Genomic DNA, 21,828 nt, shown 5'->3' with positions numbered 1-21,828 from the left:
ACAGAACAACTGTCACTGGTCTGGGTGTGGCATCACGGACATCACACAAGCCCTAACACCAGGATAACCCAACATGCACATGTCACAATGGCCACCAAGTGTAGACATACACGTCCCGTTGATGATCCCAAATGACATGCCCTAGAAACATTTCCAACCACCACTGAGTCTACAACTGGCTGATGCTACAATTCTCACATGCCCCTTCACGACAACAGCAATATCAGCAGACAATGGGTATGTTGCACATTGACACCCACCGTCAAGTGAAGTAGCGGGTGATGAGCTGTTCACGCAGGTCAACACCTTCCTCCTCTCCACTGTCCTCATCACTGGACACGGCTTGGTTTGCAGGCTGGGGCCTTGGGTCCTCACCATCATCCAGGAGCAGGGGAATCTGCTTGCGAATGGATCGGTTGTGGAGCATGCAGCATGCCACAACAATCTGACACACCTTTCCGGGCGAGTATGCCAGTGCACCTCCGGTCTTGTCCAGGCACCTGAAACGTGACTTGAGCAGGCCAAAAGTACGCTCCACCACACGACGTGTCCTCCCATGGGCCTCATTGTAGCGGGCTTCAACCGGGGACCTGGGATTCCGCAGTGGGCTCAGCAACCAGGGACGGTTGGAATATGCAGCGTCACCTAGGTATGACAAACACAAATAGACATTGCAACGTCGCAGAGGCTCAGAGCAGCAGGTCACACACACAGCACGCCACACGACTGGGCATACTCACCCACAATGCATGCACGCTCTGGAAGAAGATTAGCCATCAGCTGGGGCACTATGCTGTTCCGCAGGATGTAGGAGTCGTGGGCCGAGCCTGGGAATTTGGCACACACCTGCGAGATAGTCATATCTGCCAGGCACACCACCTGCACATTGATGGATTGGTAATGCTTGCGATTGCGGTAAATGTGCTCACTTGCCTGTGGTGGCAAAAAAGTGCCATGGGTGCAATCAATGGCCCCAACAACATTGGGGATGTGTCCAAGGGGATAGAAGTCTTTCTTCACAGCTGGAAATTCAGTACCCCTGGGGAAATGGATGTATCTGTCCTTGTGTAGCATCATGGCGGCAGTACATCACGCAGCACCATGCTGAACATCGGTTGTGACATCCCACCAGCACTGGCCACAGTCTCCTGGAACGATCCAGTGGCAAAAAAATGCAGGGCTGCAATCACCTTATAAGTAGGGGTGAAAGCTGTTGGATATGTCCTGCGTGGCTGCAGGTGGGGCTTCAACAGATCACAAAGGGCTTTCAGGGTGGCTCTGTCCAGGCGGCATTTCCGTATGATCGCAACATCCTCCATGTCTTCCAGCACCGTCAAGTGACGAGTCAAATTTGGCCTCCTCCTATTGGAGATGATAGTGGACACATGTCAATGCAATACATCATGATATGTGCACAGCATATCACGTTCTGGATGACACAACGACAACAATAACTGACATCTATGGTGACTAACAGACCAGCTTACATGGAGAGACACCTTCAGCTACACAAAAGGCACACATGTCAACTTAAACAAGACAAGTACCTCAAACACCACCTTTGCCAATGTGAATGCACATAGGGATATGGCCACAGTACACATGTGCACGCCTGGGAGTCTAGCATCCAGCATATGTGTAACTAATCAAAACCACTGTCTCAGACCTAGCTGCTGTACCGGTCACACCTTAATGCGTCATTACAACCTGGCACACATCCACCACACAATGACCACAGTTGGCGCTGGGATGACGAATGTGTTTATGAGCAGACATGAGAGGCAATGCTAAATAGATCAACATTCATCGAGACGAGCATTACTGTGATTGTCACTGGACCTCGACACATTGACATGTGTACACATTGTACAGTCCAATATTACACTGGCCTGCCTACACCAACATCAAATCCTTAAGTGAGATTTGAGTGGGTACATGCAAATCTACGTTACACACACACAAACATGGCATGTGTAGCCATCATGTGTGGAGAGGTGTGGCTCACTGGTTAGAGGCGGCAGACCCGTAAGCAGAAGATGGCCCGGGACCAGGGTTCGATTCCCGACGTGGCAGGGTCATGGACCAGGGTCAGCGGGCTCGATAATTCTCGCCTTGGTGCCTACTCCAGTCAGGGACCACACTCGGCAACTCTGGTCATTAGCTTGCCTCATCTTCACAACGGCCCCCCCCAGACCGCCGGGGATGCTTGGTCGCACCTTAGAGATACCCATTAGGGACCATCTCTCAGGGTGAGCCAGGACGGGTTCCCCAGCGGTCGAAGCGCGGAGATACTCCTCCGGGAGTCGATTCTAGCGCTATATAAACCCACAATTAAATTAAATTAAATCAGTGGATTAAATTGAACATTGGCATTGTGTGCACAATGATGTACCATTGAACATGTTGGCACTGTGCACTGTTGATGTTTGACAGATGGCCATCGCCATTGTATGGCACCCATATCGCGTTAGCTACCGCCTGGCACTGGCGGTGTGTCACCAGCACCCCCATTCACACAAGTACGGTAGTCATAGGATTGGAGACATGTGGAAATGGCGGTTGGCATGTTCCACCGCCAGAATGGCGGTGACTCGTGTCAATGCATGGCACCCATATCACGGTAGCTACCGCCTGGCACCGGCGATGTGTCACCAGCACCCCCATTCACACAAGTGCGGTAGTCATAGGCATGGAGACATGTGGAAATGGCGGTTGGCATGGTACTCCACTAAAATCGCGGTAGTGCACACTGGGCCCCTGCGGTGTTTCATCGCCATGGAGCTCGCCCTAGAGCCAATGCGGAGCTCGATAGCGGTGGCGTGATGCAATTTTAAGATCGCGGTAGGCGTGCTCCGCCACCGCGGAGGCGGACATTGGCTGGATTTGAAAGATGCACCATCGCGGTAGCGCACACCGGGCCCCAGCGTTGTATCACCGCCATGGAGCATGCCCTTACAACCAATGGGAGACATGATTGTCGTGACATAATGCAATTTTGAAGATCGCTGTAGGCGTGCTCTGCCACCGCGGAGGCGGTCATTGGATGCATTTGAAAGATGCACCATCGTGGTAGCGCACCCCAGGCCCCAGCGTTGTATTTACGCCATGGAGCATGCCTTTACAGCCAATGGGAGCCATGATTGTAGTGACATAATGCAATTTTGAAGATCACGGTGGGCGTGCTCTGCCACCACGGAGGGGGTAATTGGATGCATTTGAAAGATGCACCATCGCGGTAGCACACCCCGGGCCTCAGCGGTGTATCACCGCCATGGAGCATGCCCTTACAGCCAATAGGAGCCATGATTGTGGTGACATAATGCAATTTTGAAGATCGCGGTAGGCGTGCTCCGCCACAGTGGAGGCGGTCATTGGATGCATTTGAAAGATGCACCATCGCGGTAGCACACCCCGGGCCTCAGCGGTGTATCACCGCCATGGAGCATGCCCTTACAGCCAATGGGAGCCATGATTGTGGTGACATAATGCAATTTTGAAGATCGCGGTAGGCGTGCTCCGCCACAGTGGAGGCGGTCATTGGATGCAGTTGAAAGATGCACCATCGCGGTAGCGCACCCCAGGCCCCAGCGTTGTATCACCGCCATGGAGCATGCCCTTACAGCCAATGGGAGCCATGATTGTGGTGACATAATACAATTTTGAAGATCGCGGTAGGCGTGCTCTGCCACCGCGGAGGCGGTCATTGGATGCATTTGAAAGATGCACCATCACGGTAGCGCACCCTGGGCCCCAGCGTTGTATCATCGCCATGGAGCATGCCCTTACAGCCAATAGGAGCCATGATTGTGGTGACATAATGTAATTTTGAAGATCGCGGTAGGTGTGTTCCACCACCACGGAGACGGTCATTGGATGCATTTGAAAGAGGCAGAACTGGACCACCAATTGCTGCAGCCTGGCACCTTTGAAACGACCCCAGGGAGCTATATATGTGGGAGTGAGCCTCACATTGCCACTGCTCACAGAGCCTGCTGCCTGAGACCCCTCACCTGCTGCTGCCTCCGGGGACTGCTGCCTGAGACCCCTCACCTGCTGCTGCCTCTAGGGACTGCTGCCTGAGACCCCTCACCTGCTGCTGCCTCCAGGGACTGCTGCCTGGGAACCCTCGCCACCAAAATCCCCTGCTGTTGTCTCATGTCCACAGTGATGGCAAGGGCAGAGAAGATCCTTGCCAGTCCCTTCACAAGCGAGGCGCTCGAGGTCCTGGTGGACGAGGTGCTCACACAGTACCCAAGGCTATATGGTGCCTCAAATGTTGTGATAAGTCTTCAACAGTGGTGTGGTAGGGCAGGGGGGCACACATGTAGTGGACTGATGCAGTATGTGCCTGAGAGTGTGGGGTAGTGTCATGCACTGCCTGACATGTTGTCTCCAGTGGGAAGTGGGTGTACACAATTACACAGCTTTCCCTCCCTGCACATGTATGTATGCGTGACCTGTGTTGTGTCGTCAGCCATACAGTGACACAGAAGGTTGTTCATGCTGTAGTCAGGACAGTGATTGCTTGGCTGGATGGTTGTGTGTACCCCTGTAGTCCATCTCAGTGTGAGCCCAGCTGGCCTGCACAGTCCCCACCTACAAAGACAAGGACAACTCATTCAACTTACAGAGTATGACATCAGTCTTGTCACATAGCACTCCAGCTATGGTCCATCTCAGCACTGTGGTTTGCACACAACTGCCCTTGTGATTGACATATTGGATTTGTGATATCATATCCATCCATGTGACCACCATCACACATTCAAATATTCACAAGACAGGGACATAGGTGGCTGCACAGTCTTGGACACAGTGAGTCCACCCACAAACACAGGTTGGCATGTGATGTATGTGTTGCTCAAGCAAACAATGGACTGGAGATGTGGGCAGGCTATATGGGTGTTTCAGTGCTGGCATCCTGCTTGTGTGTGAGATGTGCAGGGACTGTGTTCCCCCTTACACCTGCATGCTTTAACATCAGCTTTTCCCATGCAGGGGTCCCATGTGGGCTGTACTATAGTCTCTGATTGACCTATTGTTGGATATGTGATGATGTTGTATCTTGCTGCCATACTGATAGATGTCGGTACATGGCACTGTGTCCCTGATCATTTCTCCCTCTTGTCTCCCATGCCTGCAGCTCAAGGTACACCAGCGTAAGGCCATGTGGAAGGCCATTGCAGCGAAGGTGCGAGCCCTGGGGGTCTCAAATCGATGGCGCACCCACTGCCACAAGAGATGGGACGAAATCAGCCGGCTGGCAAAGAATGTGGCGGAAATGACCCTGGGGCTGCTTCCTCGCAATGGACGTCTGGCACGGCACAGCATGACACCACTAATGGGGCGCATCTTGGCGGTGACACAGACTGAGCTTGATGCACGTTTGAAGGAGCATCAGCAGCAAGCCAGGGGTGAGCATTTGGGGAGTCTGACTTTGGCTGGGAGTGGCTGCATGTGTACAGAGCCTGTGCCAGCGCTGGCCTCTGTGATGTTGGTAGTGTGATGCTGTGGCATGTAAGTGGCTGCTGGCCTGGGTGCCTGTGGCATGCATTTGCCCTACCTGTACTTGCAAAGTTGATTTGGATGCTGTGCCTTCACATTACATTCTGAGTTGTGCTCTTCAGGTTTCTTCTGCATTGGTGTAGTCTTGGGAATCCCATGGAAGGGAACGGCAGTGTGCCCAATCTGACTGTGCTTACATCAATGTGTCCATTGCATGCACCCATATTGGGGAGGGCTAGACATCTTACAGCAATGTGCAGCATTCTATTGTCCCCAATATACGACATGGTGGGTGGCATGGGCTAATGTCCATCGTGGACTGTCATGTTGTAGTCTGAGTTTGTGTTGTTCCCTCCTGTTCCATCCAGTTCTGTCATTGGCAACAAGTACTGTGCCCCATCATGTCCCTAGGTGTGCTCAGAACTAGTTGTGTGTCTGTTTGAACAGAGCAACAAGCAGGGTGTTGTGCTGTGTGGTCATCACATGGCTCACTCATGCCTGAGTTTCCAGTTTCCACGCACTGCTTGAGTCTATGTAGTGAGTTGGCACGATGTGATTGCACAGGGTGGTGTGCAACATGTAGATTTGCTCTACTTTTGTCATGCATTGCTTGCATATGTTTGTTCTCTTTTTGCAACTAACCTGACCCTACATCTCTCTCTCCCATGCAGCATCACCTGTGGTTACTGAGGGACAGGAGATGGACACCAGTGGGGGTGAAACTAGTACCACAGCTGCCCAGGAGCCCAGTGACACAGATGTCACCAGCGTATTAGAGGGGGACAGGAGTCTGCTGGAGGAGTCCCAGCCTAAGACGCAAAGCACCACATCATCCGATGCCAGCGGGGATGCATCCATGTTGGAGGGCACAGGGAACGGGGACTCAGCATCGACTTCCACAACACAGCGGCCATTGTCCACCCTCCCAGCCACTTACTCTGCTGCTGCCCGTGTCCACCTCAGTAAGAGGGGAAGTGTGTCCTTCACCCCTGGCACCGCTGCCCGTGCCCCTGTCCCCCCTGCTGCCATCAGTGTTGAGTCTGTGGACCGTTTCCGCCAGCTGTGTGTAGGCCAGACAGCTCTCCTAAATGCCTTCATTGACCACGACAAGAAATTGGCCCAGGTGGTTGCTTTCATGGAGGGCATACATTCCGACGTGGGTAGCCTGCACTGGACAGTCCAGGCTTTGTCATCAACAGTGACGTCTGCCCTGCAACAGGCTCTTTCTCACAGTCCAGCTCCAGTCCCTTTGTCCACCCCCTAGGCACTGGCCACGTCTGACGATAGTGACCACGGTCCACATACATGAAAGTCACGATACAGTACACGGAGCACATAGCAGCAGCAACCCAAGCAGTCCTGTGCACAGACAGCATCCCCACAGAAGACCAAAGGCACACCAGAGCGCAGTGGACAATTAGCAAAGCAGCAGACCTCAGGCACACATGCCTCAGTGGTATCCCCATCCAAGGACTCTCCTGCCCCTAAAGCATTGCGCAAAGATATTCGTACAGTGTCTGTGCCCACCAAGGAGGTGGTGCATGCCAAGGGTACACCTAGGAAGGGCTCAAAGGCAGTATCACCAACCACCTCGACTCTCATTCCAAGCCCAGTGAAGCAGGGGCCGGAGGGCACTGTAGGGGTAACACCTAGTAAACAGGGGAAGGGGGTGCAGAGGTGAAGCAAGGCAAAGCATTCCGCTGGTCCAGCACATCACCAGAGGGACTGCCAGCGCCTGCACCTGCTGCAGCAGTGGTGGTGTGTGTGCCTGTTGTGCCCACACCAATTCTCATTGATCCCAAGTCAGACAAGCCATTTAGGATCCCCAAGACGTGGAAGGGCACCCCTCCACAATCTCCCAGCCACACTGTGACTCTCGTCTGCATGACTCCACCTCTATGTGCCACTACACCACCTGGTACAAACAGCCCTCCAGCTTGCCAAGCCACTGATAGCTCTACCTCAGCTGTTCCGCTCTTCCCCCCTTTAAGTGCCCCGACAGTCCCCGAGACACAGCCAGCTCCCAGTCCACCTGACAGCCAAATCTGAGTGGTAGTCACCCTCACTCACCTGTGTCTCACACAGGTGGGCCTGTACTGCACATTGTTGCCCCCTGACTGTGTTGCTGACCATGGAAAGGTACAGTCGCACACATTCCCTGTGCAGCTTCTCATGGACTCAGTCTGCAGTTTGTCATGCCCACTGGCCTTGCCGTTCACTGCTGTGTTGGACCCTACCCTGTGCAGCTTCTCATGGACATACTCTGCACTCTTCCCTGGCCACTGGCCTTGTTGTTCACTGTTGTTTTTCCCTTGCCTGTGCAGCTTCTCATTGACATGCTCTGCACTCTGCCCTGGCCACTGGCCTTGTTGTTTTGCCCTTGCCTGTGCAGCTTCTCATGGACATGCTCTGCACTCTGCCCTGGCCACTGGCCTTGTTGTTCACTGCTGTTTTGCCCTTGCCCCCTTGCCTGTGCAGCTTCTCATGGACATGCTCTGCATTTTGTGCCTTACTCTTCTCTTCTCATGGTGCCTATCTGTGCAATTTGTGAATAAAGACAGTTGCTCCCGTTGTCTATTTTGTCAGTATCCTTACTGAATAAAGTTATTTTACTGTGTGTAAATGGTTTACTGTGCCACATGGTCTGTGTGGCACTTCAACATGGTCAATGTTTGGGCTCACTTGCTCTCTTTTTTTCAGGGGTGACAGGGTCTTCAGTTCTTCTTGGCCCAGATACTTGTGGTGGTAATGGTGTCAATTTCGAATGGTTAGCAGTAGTCATTTACTTGATTAGTTCATATTGGCTCTATTGTACACATGTCAGGTTGGGGGGCACTGCCAGCACAGGGTGGGTTTCTGCACACAGTATTGCAGGCAGGCTGTCCAGGGTCATCATGTGTGTGTTCTTCCTATATGTGTGCCCAGTGGTGTATGTGTGTGGTCATTTTGTGATGGCCAGTCACCCTAGTCCCATGGCTTACTTTCCATGTGTGCTCTTGGATGGCCAGGTAGTGTGCAGTGTGAAAGGGGTGAGTTTGTGAGGAGTGTTGATGGGTGCATGCCTATACAATGTCAACTACACACATGTGTCACCCAGGAGTTGTGTGCCTGTTGTTTTGATTGTTCATCTCTGTGGATGTGGTTGTATGCCCATGTGTGAGTTGTATGTTGTGCACTGTGCAGTGTGTTGGTGTGTCCTTGCAGTTCTGTCTGACTCATACTTGTTGTTTTTGTCACTTGTGAGAATGTAGAGGGTGTTACTGGCAATTCTGTGTTTTATTTGTTGCACATCCATGTGTCTGGTGGCTGTATGTGGGGTCTGTACATATCTGCTGCTCCACACTGCCATTGTGGTTGTGTTTTCTCATGCCTTGCTGTCGTATGGTGCCTTCTTGCCTCCAGTGTGGCATGTTTTGTGTGTTGTCTTGCCATCCCCTATCTGTGCTTCAGCTGTCTACCCATTGTGGGCCTGCACTCCCTCTCTTTGTGTATGGTACACTCCTGCCATGTCCCCTACTGACATGCAGTACACTTCACTTTGGTTTGAGCTGTCCCCTTGGTTTGCATGTGTGTGTGCCTCCCCATGACTTCATTTGTGCCACTGTGCTTTGTGGTGCAGTTGTTTGGCCAGGGTCAATGTGTCACTCAGTGCATTTCCCCAATGGGTCATGTGTGATGTTCTGGTGCTGTTTGCAAGTCATGGTTGCTGCTATGCAGTTCAACTGTGTGTGCTGCCCAGTCCTGTGGTGAATTTGTTTCCACCTTTGTGTCCCAGACTTATGCATCTATTGGGTGTTGTGATGGATGCATGTGTGTTGTTTGTGTTATTGCTTCACTTCCTGGGTGTGCTGTTGTCTTTGTGCTGTGCTGTACGGTGTTGTGTGGGTTGCTGTTCTGAAACTGATGTCTGTGTGTGTCTGGTATGCTTGGTGTGCACACACAGCTTGTTGTGGATGCAGTGCTGTGTGTGTATGTTGCCTTGTGATTGCCTGGTGTGCATCCCCTGATGTTGTGCTATGTTTGCTATGTGATTTTTCTGCCTGTACATCTGTTGTTTGTTTACTGTGGCTGTGTTGTTCTGTGATGGTGTGTGTTGTGGTATGTTGTCTGTGCATTGTTCCTGAGTGATGAGGTTGTGCACTCCTGTTGTGTCTGTGCTCCCATTGCCTTTCCCCAGTTTAGCTGCACAGGGCATGTCTGTTGTTGTTGTTGTGTCTCTGTGTGTGTTTCAGTTGGGTTATGTGTTTGTGTGTTGTATTTGTTTCCACATTTGTAGTGGCATCCCTGTGTGTGTGTGATATTTGTGGCTGAGCCCAGAGTGTGTGGTTGTTTGTGTGTGTATTGCCTGTCAAGTATTGGCAGCCTTCAGTGTGTTTGGCACTGGTGTTGTGTGCTGCTGGTGTGAGGGGGGTATGTGTGTAGATTCTTACTGGTGTTTGTCAGTCCTGAGGTGTGTAGATGGTCCCTGTGTGTTTTGCTGCTGGTGTACTCCTGTGATGTAGTTGTATGAATGTGTGGCTGTTCCCAGTTAGACTTCAGGGCCTTCCTTTCATCCTGGTGCCTATACATGGTTTTCCTTGCTGTCTCCCTGTGTTGTTGCACTGAGCTGTCTGTGGTTTGATTTCACTGACTGTGCCAGCCATGTGTGATTTGATGGTGTGAGGGTGCTGTGCTCTGTTCCTTGTGTTGACGTGATGTACACATTCTTGTTGTGTGTCTCCCTGGCCTTCCATTTGTGTGCGGCCCACTTTGGTTTCCCTATTTGATGTGCTCCATTTCTGATGGCATGTGGGGTGTGTATGTGTGTGTGTGTCAGTCTGTGATATGTATGTGTGCAGGCTGTGTGTCCATTTGGATGTTGATTCCTTGTGTGTGTTCATTTGTTGCTTGCCCTCATTGCTTTTTCCCTGAGTGTGGTGTAGTGTGTGTTTCCCAGGCCCTGTGCTACTGTGCTGTGTGTTGTATGTTCCTGTGCAGCCACTCCTGCATTGTGTGTCTCCATGATTGTTTGTTGTGTGTGGTGCAGGGTATGTATTGCCCTGGCTTGTTGTTGTGCATGGGGTGCACAGGGGGGCACATGGCATGTGCCTTCATGGGGTGTGCTAGTGTGTGGTGGGAATGGGTGTGGCCCTGTGGTCTTTGTGCACTGCCCATGCCTGGCACTGGCCCTGCCTTCTGCATTGTGCACATGTATTTGGTTGTGTTCTCCGCTGCGGTGACGTGACCGGGACATTGCTGCATGGTGGCGGTAGCTGTGTGTCCAGGATGCAGCTGGGTGACTTTGTGGCAGGTGGGTCATGTGTGGGTGCCCTTGTGGATGTGTCCCTGTCCCCCCTAGGGTGTATGATGTGGATTTGGACCCTGTGTCAGGCCATGGGTTGTGTGTTGTGTGTTGTGTTATTGTGTACCTGCGGCTGCGTCTGCGGCGGTCCATGAGTTCCTGGTGATGTAGCAGGTACAGCACCGAAAAGACGTGTAGAGCTGGGTCCATTGCGGTCGTGTCCGCGTGGTGTGGACCGGGACTCTGGTTTCGGGCTCCGCTGTCGAGTTTCCGCTGTCTCTAGTTGGGCGGTGTCTCCGCTGCGGTGCGTCTGCTTGCTTGAGTCATCCTAATTTGTGGAGCGGGCGGACGTCATTCCGCATGGCGGAGGGTCTCCATTGGCTCCCACCGCCGCAGTGGCGGGCACACTTTGATGGCGGTGCGCGTCGCACTGCGGCGGTCGGAAATTGGCCTATGTTTGACCATACTAAAATGGCGGGCGTGATGTCCGCTGCTAGCGGGTAGAAGAAGGCATTTTTCCGCACCACCAGCGCAGCGGTGGTTCCACCGCCCTACATCCTAATGGACCCCTTTGTGTGGTGATAGGACACTGCCTATTCACGGGGTCAGTATCAGCTCCTCCCTCCGTACCTGCCCCGGATGAGCCATCAGGATGCAGATGGGTACTCAGACACACCTGATCTTCCTCTCTGTGCGGCAGTCTAGAGAGAATGCACAAAGTCAGTCGGTGGCCCACCCCAGCTATGCAGTGGGTACAGGGTGCAGGTACAGAGAGCTTTAAGAGCAGAGAAATGGCAACTTTCTAAAAGTGGTATTTCTAAAATTGTAATGTTAAATCTAACTTTACTAGCAAAGAGGATTTATCATTACCATTCCAATGATGTAAAACATGATAGAGCTACTCCTTCTCAGACAGGAATTACAGCTTAAAAGTGTAATAAGGAAATCCCAATGTTAACCTATGAGAGGAGTGGCCTTTTGCCTACCAGGACATGCAAAACTTAAAAGCACATGTCCTACCTTTTAGTTACACAGCACCCTGCCCTATGTGCTACCTAGGGGCTACCTTAGGGGTGACATATGCAATAAAAGAGGAGTTTAAAGTGTGGCAGGGGGTGCCTAATACTGACAGCGATCCCGTTTTCTCCTGAAATTCTGATGTCCAGGGCGCTCCCCCTTGATTATGGATCCTTTCTTTGAATATACGATGAGACAGGCCCAATAATGCCAGTAGTCTCTACTACCCTGTTCAAGGATTGCTGGCTGTGGCCATCGAATTAGGCCCATATTATGTATCTACTTGTTTTTCTACTGCAGACGTCTGCATACCCTTCCCTCCACAGCCAGTCATCATGGCCCATCATCTCCTCACAAATCTCCTCACAAACCTGCCAGATGGTCTATCAATCTCAATGGTTTGATCCATTTTATAAAATGAAAAAAACCACTAACGTCCTTCTGCTCTAAACTCTCAGACATCGTGTGCTACAGGCGACCTACCTTACCACCTTAGAATCCACCAAACTGAAGTGAGATTGGGTGGGTATAGTGATCTTTGCCTCCAAGTTGGTCTGTTTCAGTGTGGGAATACTCATTCATAAGAAGACTTGGATTGATATACACAGTTGGTACTAAGCTTCTGAGGTGGGCTCTGTTTATGCTCCATAAGTCACCAAACACCATTGGTTCTCCTACCTGCCTAGAATTCTGATTGAATTCAGCTCTTACACTGTCATCATTCATGGCTATTAAAATATGGTGTCAGACCCCCTCCTGAACAAGTCAGGTGGGTCAGATCCCTGATACTCATGGGGCAGTGCCATCCCTCGTGATGTTATGGCTGACTTTTCTGTGTTTGATCCATGGCAAATGTTGCATCCTAGATGCTCCAATCTTTTACGCTTTAGGAAACTCCTGAAAACGGCTTTATTCAGAGTGTAATGTCTATCTGCACATGTTCATCTGACTTTCTCATTAAGATAGTGCAGAGATACCCATCCGGGGGTGATTCCTGCGCTTTATAACTCCTATACATACATACATACACACATTTCTCCAGCACACAGTACAGAATCTGGGCTAGACCTCTTCCTAACGATGTCCAATGTCCTGCCAAAAATCCACACTTGCGAAATCAAAGTGGGGAGTATTTCAGACCATGCCCAGATTGCTCTCTCTCTGGACCTTTACCTGGTGTCGCCCAAATCCTGTGTGTGGTGCATGGATGTTTTTAAACTGAGGATGCCAGATGATAAACGGAAGCTTCTTTCTGGGCTCAAAGAGTACCTCAAGCTCAATAGACCAATTGCCCTTGGTGCACTCCAGCAATAGGGTGACCCAGCTCTCCACATACATATCGCTAGTAATAGACTCGCCAATTTGAAGCATCTCACAGAGATATTTATTTCCTGATTATTACTCTTTTTTCAGTATCAAAAGCATACAATAGCCCACCTTCCTCATGAATTGCACTGTCAGTCACAAAGAAAAGGGTCTATGCATTGTGCATTATCGACATTTCAGCACAAAAAACAGATCTGTGCATTAGGGATGTTTGACTGATATACTACACCAATTCCAAGAGATGACTGAAGATTTTGAAGAATAACTTAGCTGGGCTAAGTTTCAACGTTTCTATAGTTAGGAGTGAAGTTCAAGTCTTTTTATGGGTTGGTGATATTATCACGCCGTTCCACAGACTTGTGGCTTTATGAGCCCAAAACTGAATCATATACAACTTCCAAAACAGGAACACACCAGTCAAATTGCCGCTTTGGATCGTTTGAAGACCATCTATCTGGGCCAAAAGCTCTGAAGGCCCTTGATTATCCCTTTTATCGCCATGACTCCTCATTCATGGCGGGAGAGATGTCACGGTGTCTGTGGAAAAATAGCTAACTAATCTGAAGGCAAACATGGTCATGGGTTCGAATTTAGGGGCATATCAACAACAACCGGCGATAATTATCGCTCAGCGCTCTTAGCGTGAGGATAATTATCGCCGGCTAGCGTGAATTTTTATCGCTGAGATAGCGTGCTATTAGCAACGCTTATCTCAATAGCGATAAAAATCTACACGCTAACAGGCTAACGTGAGATTATCGCTGGAAACCCAGCGATAATCACACGTTACCTTGTTGATAGGGACAGGCAAACTTAGCCATGATATCCTCCTTCCATAGGATATCATGGCTATGTCTGAAAATTAGCAGACGTAAAAAAGCAGCGTTAACCGCGGTTAGCGCTGCTTTTTTTGTCTCTAACAGGGTTAGCGACATTCTTGATAATAGGAGAAATGTCGCTTAGTGACATTTCTCCTATTATTTTACTAAGGAACGCCCCCTTTGCATCTCATTAGAGATGCAAGGGGAAGCGTAGAGTAAAAGGGTGCTAACATGCAAATTTGCGTGTTAGCACCCTGTTGTTGATAGGGCGCTAGTTTTATCTCTGCTTTTTTGGCTTTTAAAGCCAAAAAAGCAGAGATAAAGCCCTTGTTGATATGCCCCTTAGTATGTAACAGTAACCAGTGGCCAGATATTCAATTTAAAGACCATGCTAGAACAGTGAGGTAATATTTAACTGGGAGTAAAGTGCACAGAGCAATTTCATCAGAATAAAGCATTATATTTTTAGGAACCCTAGAGGTGTTAACAAACTATTTGTGTATAAAAGCTGTGGGTTTGCTTATGGTCGATTTGGAAGAAAATCAACTGTTTCAAGGGCAATCCAAAGGAATACTTTTGTTATAAATCTTGTAGAGCTTCTCTATTTCTTTCAATCTTCTTTAGATAAATAGCTCTACCATGTCCTCAAATTACTTTATAAATATCATGGCTGGGCAATGACTCAAACATAATAAATCTGCCCCTCATAAAACTTTGCAAGAAACGATCCTCTTGCAGCATTAAATTAATTGAGATGAATTAGGAAGACAATCTGCAAAAAATGAAAACTCAGATTAGAATTTAGGCCCGCATTAAAATACACTCCTGGGTTTCACAATTGGTTGACAAGCTGGAGTAGAGGGCCACATAATTCATAAAAAAAGCATAAACATAAATACAAGTGCAATATGGAACTGAATTTGATGCAATTTAGAAAAAGACTCAAAGAGATTTAGACGATACCCCAGGAATACTATTGAGCAGAAAAAACACACTGCTAAAGACTTCAGAATTAAGAAAGTACAATAAACATATGTTAGACCAAGGGAATTACTAGCTAGATCAAAAGCAAGAACATTTCAATAAAGGAAAGGATATCTGAAATAACATCGAAAAAAACCTACAGAAACAATATGATTTTAGAGAGGAAGTGATAGTGAGGCAAAGCAAGATCAAAAGAACTTAGAAAGTGTCTCCATACACTGAGTAATTCCTTATAATTTCAAAAAAGCTCAATTTTCTTATGATAAAGAAGTTTCTTATATAGATTACATAGTGGAAAGGTTGATGCCATCAGCAGAGACGATGCTACTTGAGAAGACCATGTTAAAACTAAACGGTAAATGTTCTGTTTCCCCAGCCATTGCACTCCAGAAGTAATAAGCTCAAAACAGCAAATGGAAAGAGATTTTGCACGATCATGATGAGAAACACAGAGAAGGTAATAATTAAGATGGAAAAGAATGATTGGTTAATAATAAGGGTTAGGTAAATATCACTGAAGGTCAAAGCCCTAATGCTGAAGAGGACCCAGAAGCTTTGTAAAATAGTCACAAAAGGCAGTAGTGAAATTTAAGCCGAAAATTATCAAAAGGCAACGATTGTGGATTTGATGAAAGGCAGTATACAAAACTATGCAAAGATAAATCTCCATTAAAGACAGATCGAAGAACATATTTAAATAAAGACTGGCGTAAAAACACACAGAAGGGCCATATTACTAGATCTAAGGAAGAATAGACAGGTTCAAAACACAATGGAAGAGAAAGAGATAGAAGGGGAATAATACATGTTAGTGATGAGAATTAGGACTGTTCAAATTGTGTGGGATGTTAAGGAAAAATAACAAAGCTGACACACTCTATTTTTGAACAGCACCCTGGAAAAGTTCAATAATATACTGGAAATAGTTGAAGTGCAGCTAAACAAGCTAAGTAACTCAACAGTTGCAGCAAATCAAACATTGCAAGGAATTAAGGCATGATTCCCAAGAATGGAGAAGGTGGGAGAAAATCACAATTAAAAACTGATATTAAGAAAACGATTGTAGAAACACATTAATTCAAAAAACAAATAAATATACAATTATAATAGTCAGAAAAGGGAAGACAAAAAGCCATTATTTGATTTCTATGGATTCCAGATGAGGTTTACATCAAACCCCTCAAATAGTAAATATGAGGATCTGCGTGTACTCCATGTTAAGGCTGTGGGGCACTTACAGATACCGTCTGGAGTCCAGTCTGGGTAAATTACTTAACCTTCAGCTCAACCCTTTGGTAGCTATGGCACAGAACAGCAAGGCTTAGCAAAGGAACAATCTGTAAAGCAGTTAACAGCATCAAACAACAGAATTAGGAAAACAAACAAGAAATAATCACAACATTTTATAAAAATGGAGCATATTTTTATGAAATTTCATAGACCTTAATCATTAAAATCTACCAGAGGGCTCTGGGTATACAGATTTTAGAACTTTTTATTACTTTTGAATACAACCACAAACAAGCATTGGCAAACGTAATGGTTGAAAACTTTTGAAAAGTTAGTGCGAATCTTCCGGTCTGAATTGGGTGACCAAATCTAGCAGGTACAAGGACTACGGGACCAGAAAGGATACATTGGACATTTACCTGGCCACCAGGGCATTTTTGAAGCAAGTCCCAACTTTACAGGACAACTACCATAGAAGTCAACAGAGTGGTCCTGTTGCTGAGGGATGCAGGCTTAAAAATGCTCACTGATGCTCCTGAGGCTGTGTAGTGCATGGGGGTGATGTCCGGTTGAAGCCCGAGTCCACAGGTGAGGTGGGGGTGACTCTGTCCACGGATCTTGGGGTCCCATAAAGTCCTCCATGCAGGGTTCCAATGGCAGCCGATGCAGACCTTGTGCTTTCGCAGCACACTGGCCACGGTGTGAATCTTCGGTGGGGGCTAGTTTTCACCTCAGTTGATGAATCTAGTCAAACCCAACGCTCATGGATCCAGCAGACATGGGTGCACCTGTTGGCTTTTTCTTAATTGTCCTTTTGGGTGTCCGGCATCTGGTAGTGGCAAAACGTCTGCTGTGGCTACCAGAGATGCGACTTGGGCTCTTTCAGCTTTAATGTCCCCAGTGCTGGTCTGGGACGTCAGCCAACTGACCCTTGGAGTCACTGCTTCGGACTGGGGCTGGAATCAACTTTTCCCCAAGCCAGCCGTGTAGAACAGGGCCCAATTCCACTAGTCCAAAGTACAGCAGGTGCAGTCGCTTTGGCATCACAGCCTCTCTTTGTGCGCTTCCAACGGGTGCAAAGTGGTCGTCTTCTCATCTTTCTTCCAAGTCTAGATAGTACCGAAGTCTTGGGTCCCAGGGGTGCCCGTTATATCCCAGTAAAGTGCCCTGAGGCGACAATGCAGACACTAGCGGATGGACTAGTAGGTTCCCTCCAATCTGGTGACACAGTTCCGGTGATGGGTTGCATCTGTCTATCTTAGAATGCATTTTGCAAGAACCAACAACATGGCTTCCTTGAGTGTAAGGACCTTGGTAGCTCCACAGGGGTGTGGCTACCATGGGCTGCACAACCATGGAAAACTGGTTCTTCAACCAATTTTACTTTCCTTAGCCATGGCTCTACCTTGTCCAAGAGAAACAAAAGGATTCCTTTGCGGGAGTGTTGTTGCAGCGGCCCTTCAAAAGCCCTTTGAGGCCTACGTTTTGGGCTCTTTGCAGCCCATACTGTGGGGAATGGGTCATAGCTGCAGTACGGCAACAGCCTTTGTTCCTGACGTGGGAGTCGTTCACACAACTCCCCAGTTGGAAAGAACCCTGTGTCAGTCCCAGTACCTCTTGAAAATCACTGGACAAGCTGGGTCAAAGAATGGCAATTATCTCAAAAGTGGCTAGCATTAAATTTGGCATAAATGTCAACTGCACAATGAAGTCTCATTTAATACCCCCTTCAATGTGTTACCTTGCATGACATGGTCGGTAGCCTTTGTTAGGAGTAAGACACATTGGAATGTCAACTGTTAACCCAGTAATTACCTTATAAGGCTACTTAACTGTCCTCAGCAAACTCCAACACTTTAGGGTTTTGCTGTACAGGCATATCCCAAAATATATGTCTTTCTTAACAATATACAGCTCCTTGTCTTAGGGCTTTATAGACCTGCCTTAGAGGAGACATGAATATAATTGAGGGACTTGTACACTTTGACACTAGTGGTAGTGGCAAAGTTGTGTGTGCAGTGCATGCACAGTCTGCTCACTGCACTGCACTTGCAACTGAAAGTTGTGTTTCCACTTTGTCACACACAGAGTGGCACAACCAGTACTACAGCAATTATGTGGCCAGCCAGACTTACATGCCCTGGGTACAAGGGTACCATACTAGGGGCTTATAAGGAAGTCAGCACATGCCAAATGGGGACACCCAATATACTATTTTGTAAAGGAAAGAACACTGTCACTGATGTCTGGACAGCAAGCCTCAGTGCCCTTTCAAAGTCAAAAACCCTGCAGATAGTAGTCCAAAATGGGGCAAAAGTTGGGAGAAGCCTGTAAAAAGCCTGTGTCTCACAGTATATGATTGATGTAACCTCGACACAACTGTAGAAAAAGAAGCCGACTGCCTACACAAAAGGGATATAGGTAAGCCCAAATTAGGGTCTAGGCCATAAAGAAAAACCACAGGCCAAGACTGACTCAGGAAGGCAATGAGTGAGAGAAGGTTATCAACACATGATTTATTTCAATAACAAAAGTCAGGATAATGATCTTTGCACAAAAAGTAGACAATGGGTAATAGATTCCAAAATACAAATATGTGAGAGTCCCACACTCTATTGTTAAAGTTTGTGATTTTTGTGCAAGCATGCCCCTTGTTGAATAAATGAGTATGTTGTATGAATGATTGTGTGTATGACTGTAGAGTGTGGGACTCTCACAAATTTGTATTTTGGAATTTATTACCCATTGTCTACTGTTTGTGCAAAGATCATTATCCTGACTTTTGTTATTTAAATAAATCATATGTTGATAATCTTCTCTCACTCATTGCCTTCCTGAGTCAGTCTTGGCCTGTGCTTTTTCTTTATAACCTAGACCCTAACTTGGGCTTACCTATATCTCTTTTGTGTAGGCAGTCGGCTTCTTTTTCTACAATTGGTTCTAGTTGTCCCCTATTCCCTCTGCCTACCCATCTTACGTACAGGGGCCCCCCTTCTATTGGATGATGTAAACTCTAAAACAATTCTGCTAGCAACTGGAGGAGTATTTTTAAGCTTGGAAATGCAAAGGATCGCGTGGCTCTCTCTCAAACATTACCACCCTCACCAAGGAACTACAGGAGAATTTAAACACATTTATTACACTTATAAGGTAGTGAACATTGTAGAATGCTGATGCATCAATCTAAGGGCCTGATTATGATGTTGGACACCGATGCAGAAGCAAGACTACCTGACTAGGAGACGGAGGTCCCACTGGCCACATTAGGATGCAACCACCTTCACAGCAGTCGTAATGTGTATATTTTGTATTACAGCGTGTGCTGCAGGCTGCAGCACACGCAGCAGCAAAAAAAACACATTTTAAACAACCCTGCACTATGTGGCATGCATCGCATGGTGCCTGCCACATAGTGCAAGGATGTTTAGTACGGTGCCCCCCAGAGCCCTTGGCGGAGGGCCAATGGGGAAGGAGGACCCACTAGGGGCCCCCAAAGTCACTTTCTGACAACCTTCTCATGGCGGGTTAACCACCATGAAGCGGCTGGCTGAAACGGGCATTGTAATCCCTACGGCGGTGCCTGAGCAGGCACCGCCACCATTGTAGGGATTGTACTTGAGCCCGTTGGATGCGTGGCGAACTGTCTCTCCACCCGCCCACCATCCGCCCGCCATCCTAATTTGGCATGCGGTCCTGCATGGGCCGATGGTGGCGGGGCGGCCACTGATGGCCTGATGGTGACGGTTCCACTCTGGGTCATTATGGCAAAACTAGGAATAGATGAGATAATTATTACCTTCATAAGGAAAATATTTAGCGATTAAGGCTGGGCGTCGTGCTCCGCTACACCCACGGAGTGCACGTAGTGCTGCCTGCTTCGCCGTTTACGAAGTAGGCGTAGCAGGCAGCACTACGCACACGCTGCTGCGAAGCAGAGCTGCCCGCCCACCCTCATTTTAAAATAATGTAAAGAATGTAAAAAGTAAATAAATTACCTTACCTGCAGTGCGGCGTCCCGGGGCTCCCTCTTCCTTCTTGCCGGCAACTTCTTCACACAAATGCGCATGCAAATACGTGTGTTCGCTGCGGGTGAAACAATGTATGCACCAGACAATTTAACATTTTGGGAGGAGTAAACCTAGGGTGTGTACTCGTCCCTTTTCTCTTACATGAACATGAATAGGGTGGAAAAAGTACTGAGTACAAGGTCAGGAGACACACCTTATATTGACTCCCGCCTTCTACCGATTCTTTCTTACACTGATGATGCAGTATTAATTGCACGAACAAGCAGAGGGCTCCAAGGGCTGATATATAAGTGTATCACCTTTATGCATAATATTGATCTACAAGTTAATGGTTCTAAAACTTTTACAATGATATGTGGAGCAAGACCTAGGAGAAGACCTGTGCATAAGATTAAAAATAGTAGAGTGATGGAGACTGCAACATTCTTGAATCTTGGAATCCTATTTGGAGACAAATATGTCTGGAACAGGTAATAAATGGTGTTCACAGATTTTTGAAAAAGCTGGGTTCCAAACCAGTTAAGGAAATCCTAAAATCTATGCATGGAAATGTGCAACAATAGCTGTATATGAGGCTGGGTTCTGGGGATTCCAGAAAGTACAAGGCATCCGGTCTGTAGAAAATGCATTTCTGAAAAATCTTTTGTCTGTTCCACTAAGTTGTTACTTAGGGCCTCATGTAGGTAGCCAAATACCGGTCGGTAACGGCCGATTTTCGGTAATTATACCGTTACCGACCGGTATTTTGGCCATTGGTATGTAGGGGTACAAATTTTGCTTTCGGAATTTACCGAATCGGTAAAATTACCGATTCGGTAAAAATACCGAATCGGTAATGTTACCGAATCGGTAACTTTTCCGAATCGGTAATTTTACCGATTCGGTAAATTCCGAAAGCAAAATCGAGATGTAGGGGGAGTGTGTGTGTGTGTTTAAGAGTCGGTATTTACCACCAACTTATAGTTGGTGGTAAATAATGAATGTATGTGTAAATGCATTTTTACGCGCGTAGCAGTGTGCAATGTGGCATACATACATGCCCTTAGGGCATGTATGTGTGCCACATGTGCACACATGGCCGAATCAGGGGTGCAACAGGGTGTCAATGTGACACCCTGCCACCCTTGTATGTGTTCCCCCCATTACTGAATCGGTATTTACCGATTCGGTAATGAGGCATACCTTCCCCTCAATGGGAAGGTATGCCTCATTACCGAATCGGTAAATACCGATTCGGTAATTACCGACTAGTAACGATTCGGTAAAAAATACCGACTCATTACCTACATACCAGTTACCACTTCTAAAATACCGATTCGGTATCGTTCGGTATTTTAGAAGTGGTAACTGGTATGCTACCTACATGAGGCCCTTAGAAACTCCATATGGAGAAGGGAGGAAACAGCCTTAACTAAATTGATTTTGAAGGATTGTCTTCAACTGCACATGGCCCTGAATATTCCATTGCTCTCTTATGTTAAATCGGTAGGTGCGGAGCTTGGATGCGCTAATCTGTATAGTGATGTGGATTCATGTTCAAAAGACACCAAGTTATCTCTGAAGCATATGTGTTTGAATAAGGTGCAGTCAAAACGTTTTGAGGGGGTTAAAGTGAAATCTTTAGTGGTTGCTTATA

General features: G+C 47.8%; 1 protein-coding gene across 5 annotated transcripts in view; it reads left to right on the top strand.

Annotated features, from left to right (window-relative positions):
• The window catches only part of LOC146833937 (uncharacterized), a 220,052-nt gene extending 211,986 nt beyond the window's left edge, over window positions 1-8,066 (top strand). For all 5 annotated transcript variants that reach the window (XM_085600107.1, XM_085600108.1, XM_085600106.1 and 2 more), the window contains 2 exons: window positions 5,144-5,414; window positions 6,177-8,066. In XM_085600107.1, coding sequence (XP_085456233.1) covers window positions 5,168-5,414; window positions 6,177-6,769 — 840 coding nt within the window. In that variant the 5' untranslated portion in view covers window positions 5,144-5,167 and the 3' untranslated portion in view covers window positions 6,770-8,066. The remainder of the gene's footprint in view (window positions 1-5,143; window positions 5,415-6,176) is intronic.
• The last annotated feature ends 13,762 nt before the right edge of the window (window positions 8,067-21,828 follow it).

Source organism: Triturus cristatus, chromosome 4_2 (assembly GCF_964204655.1).
Source record: "Triturus cristatus chromosome 4_2, aTriCri1.1, whole genome shotgun sequence".
In the NCBI taxonomy this organism is placed as follows: domain Eukaryota; kingdom Metazoa; phylum Chordata; class Amphibia; order Caudata; family Salamandridae; genus Triturus; species Triturus cristatus.
This window is presented reverse-complemented; position numbering and strand designations above follow the sequence as displayed.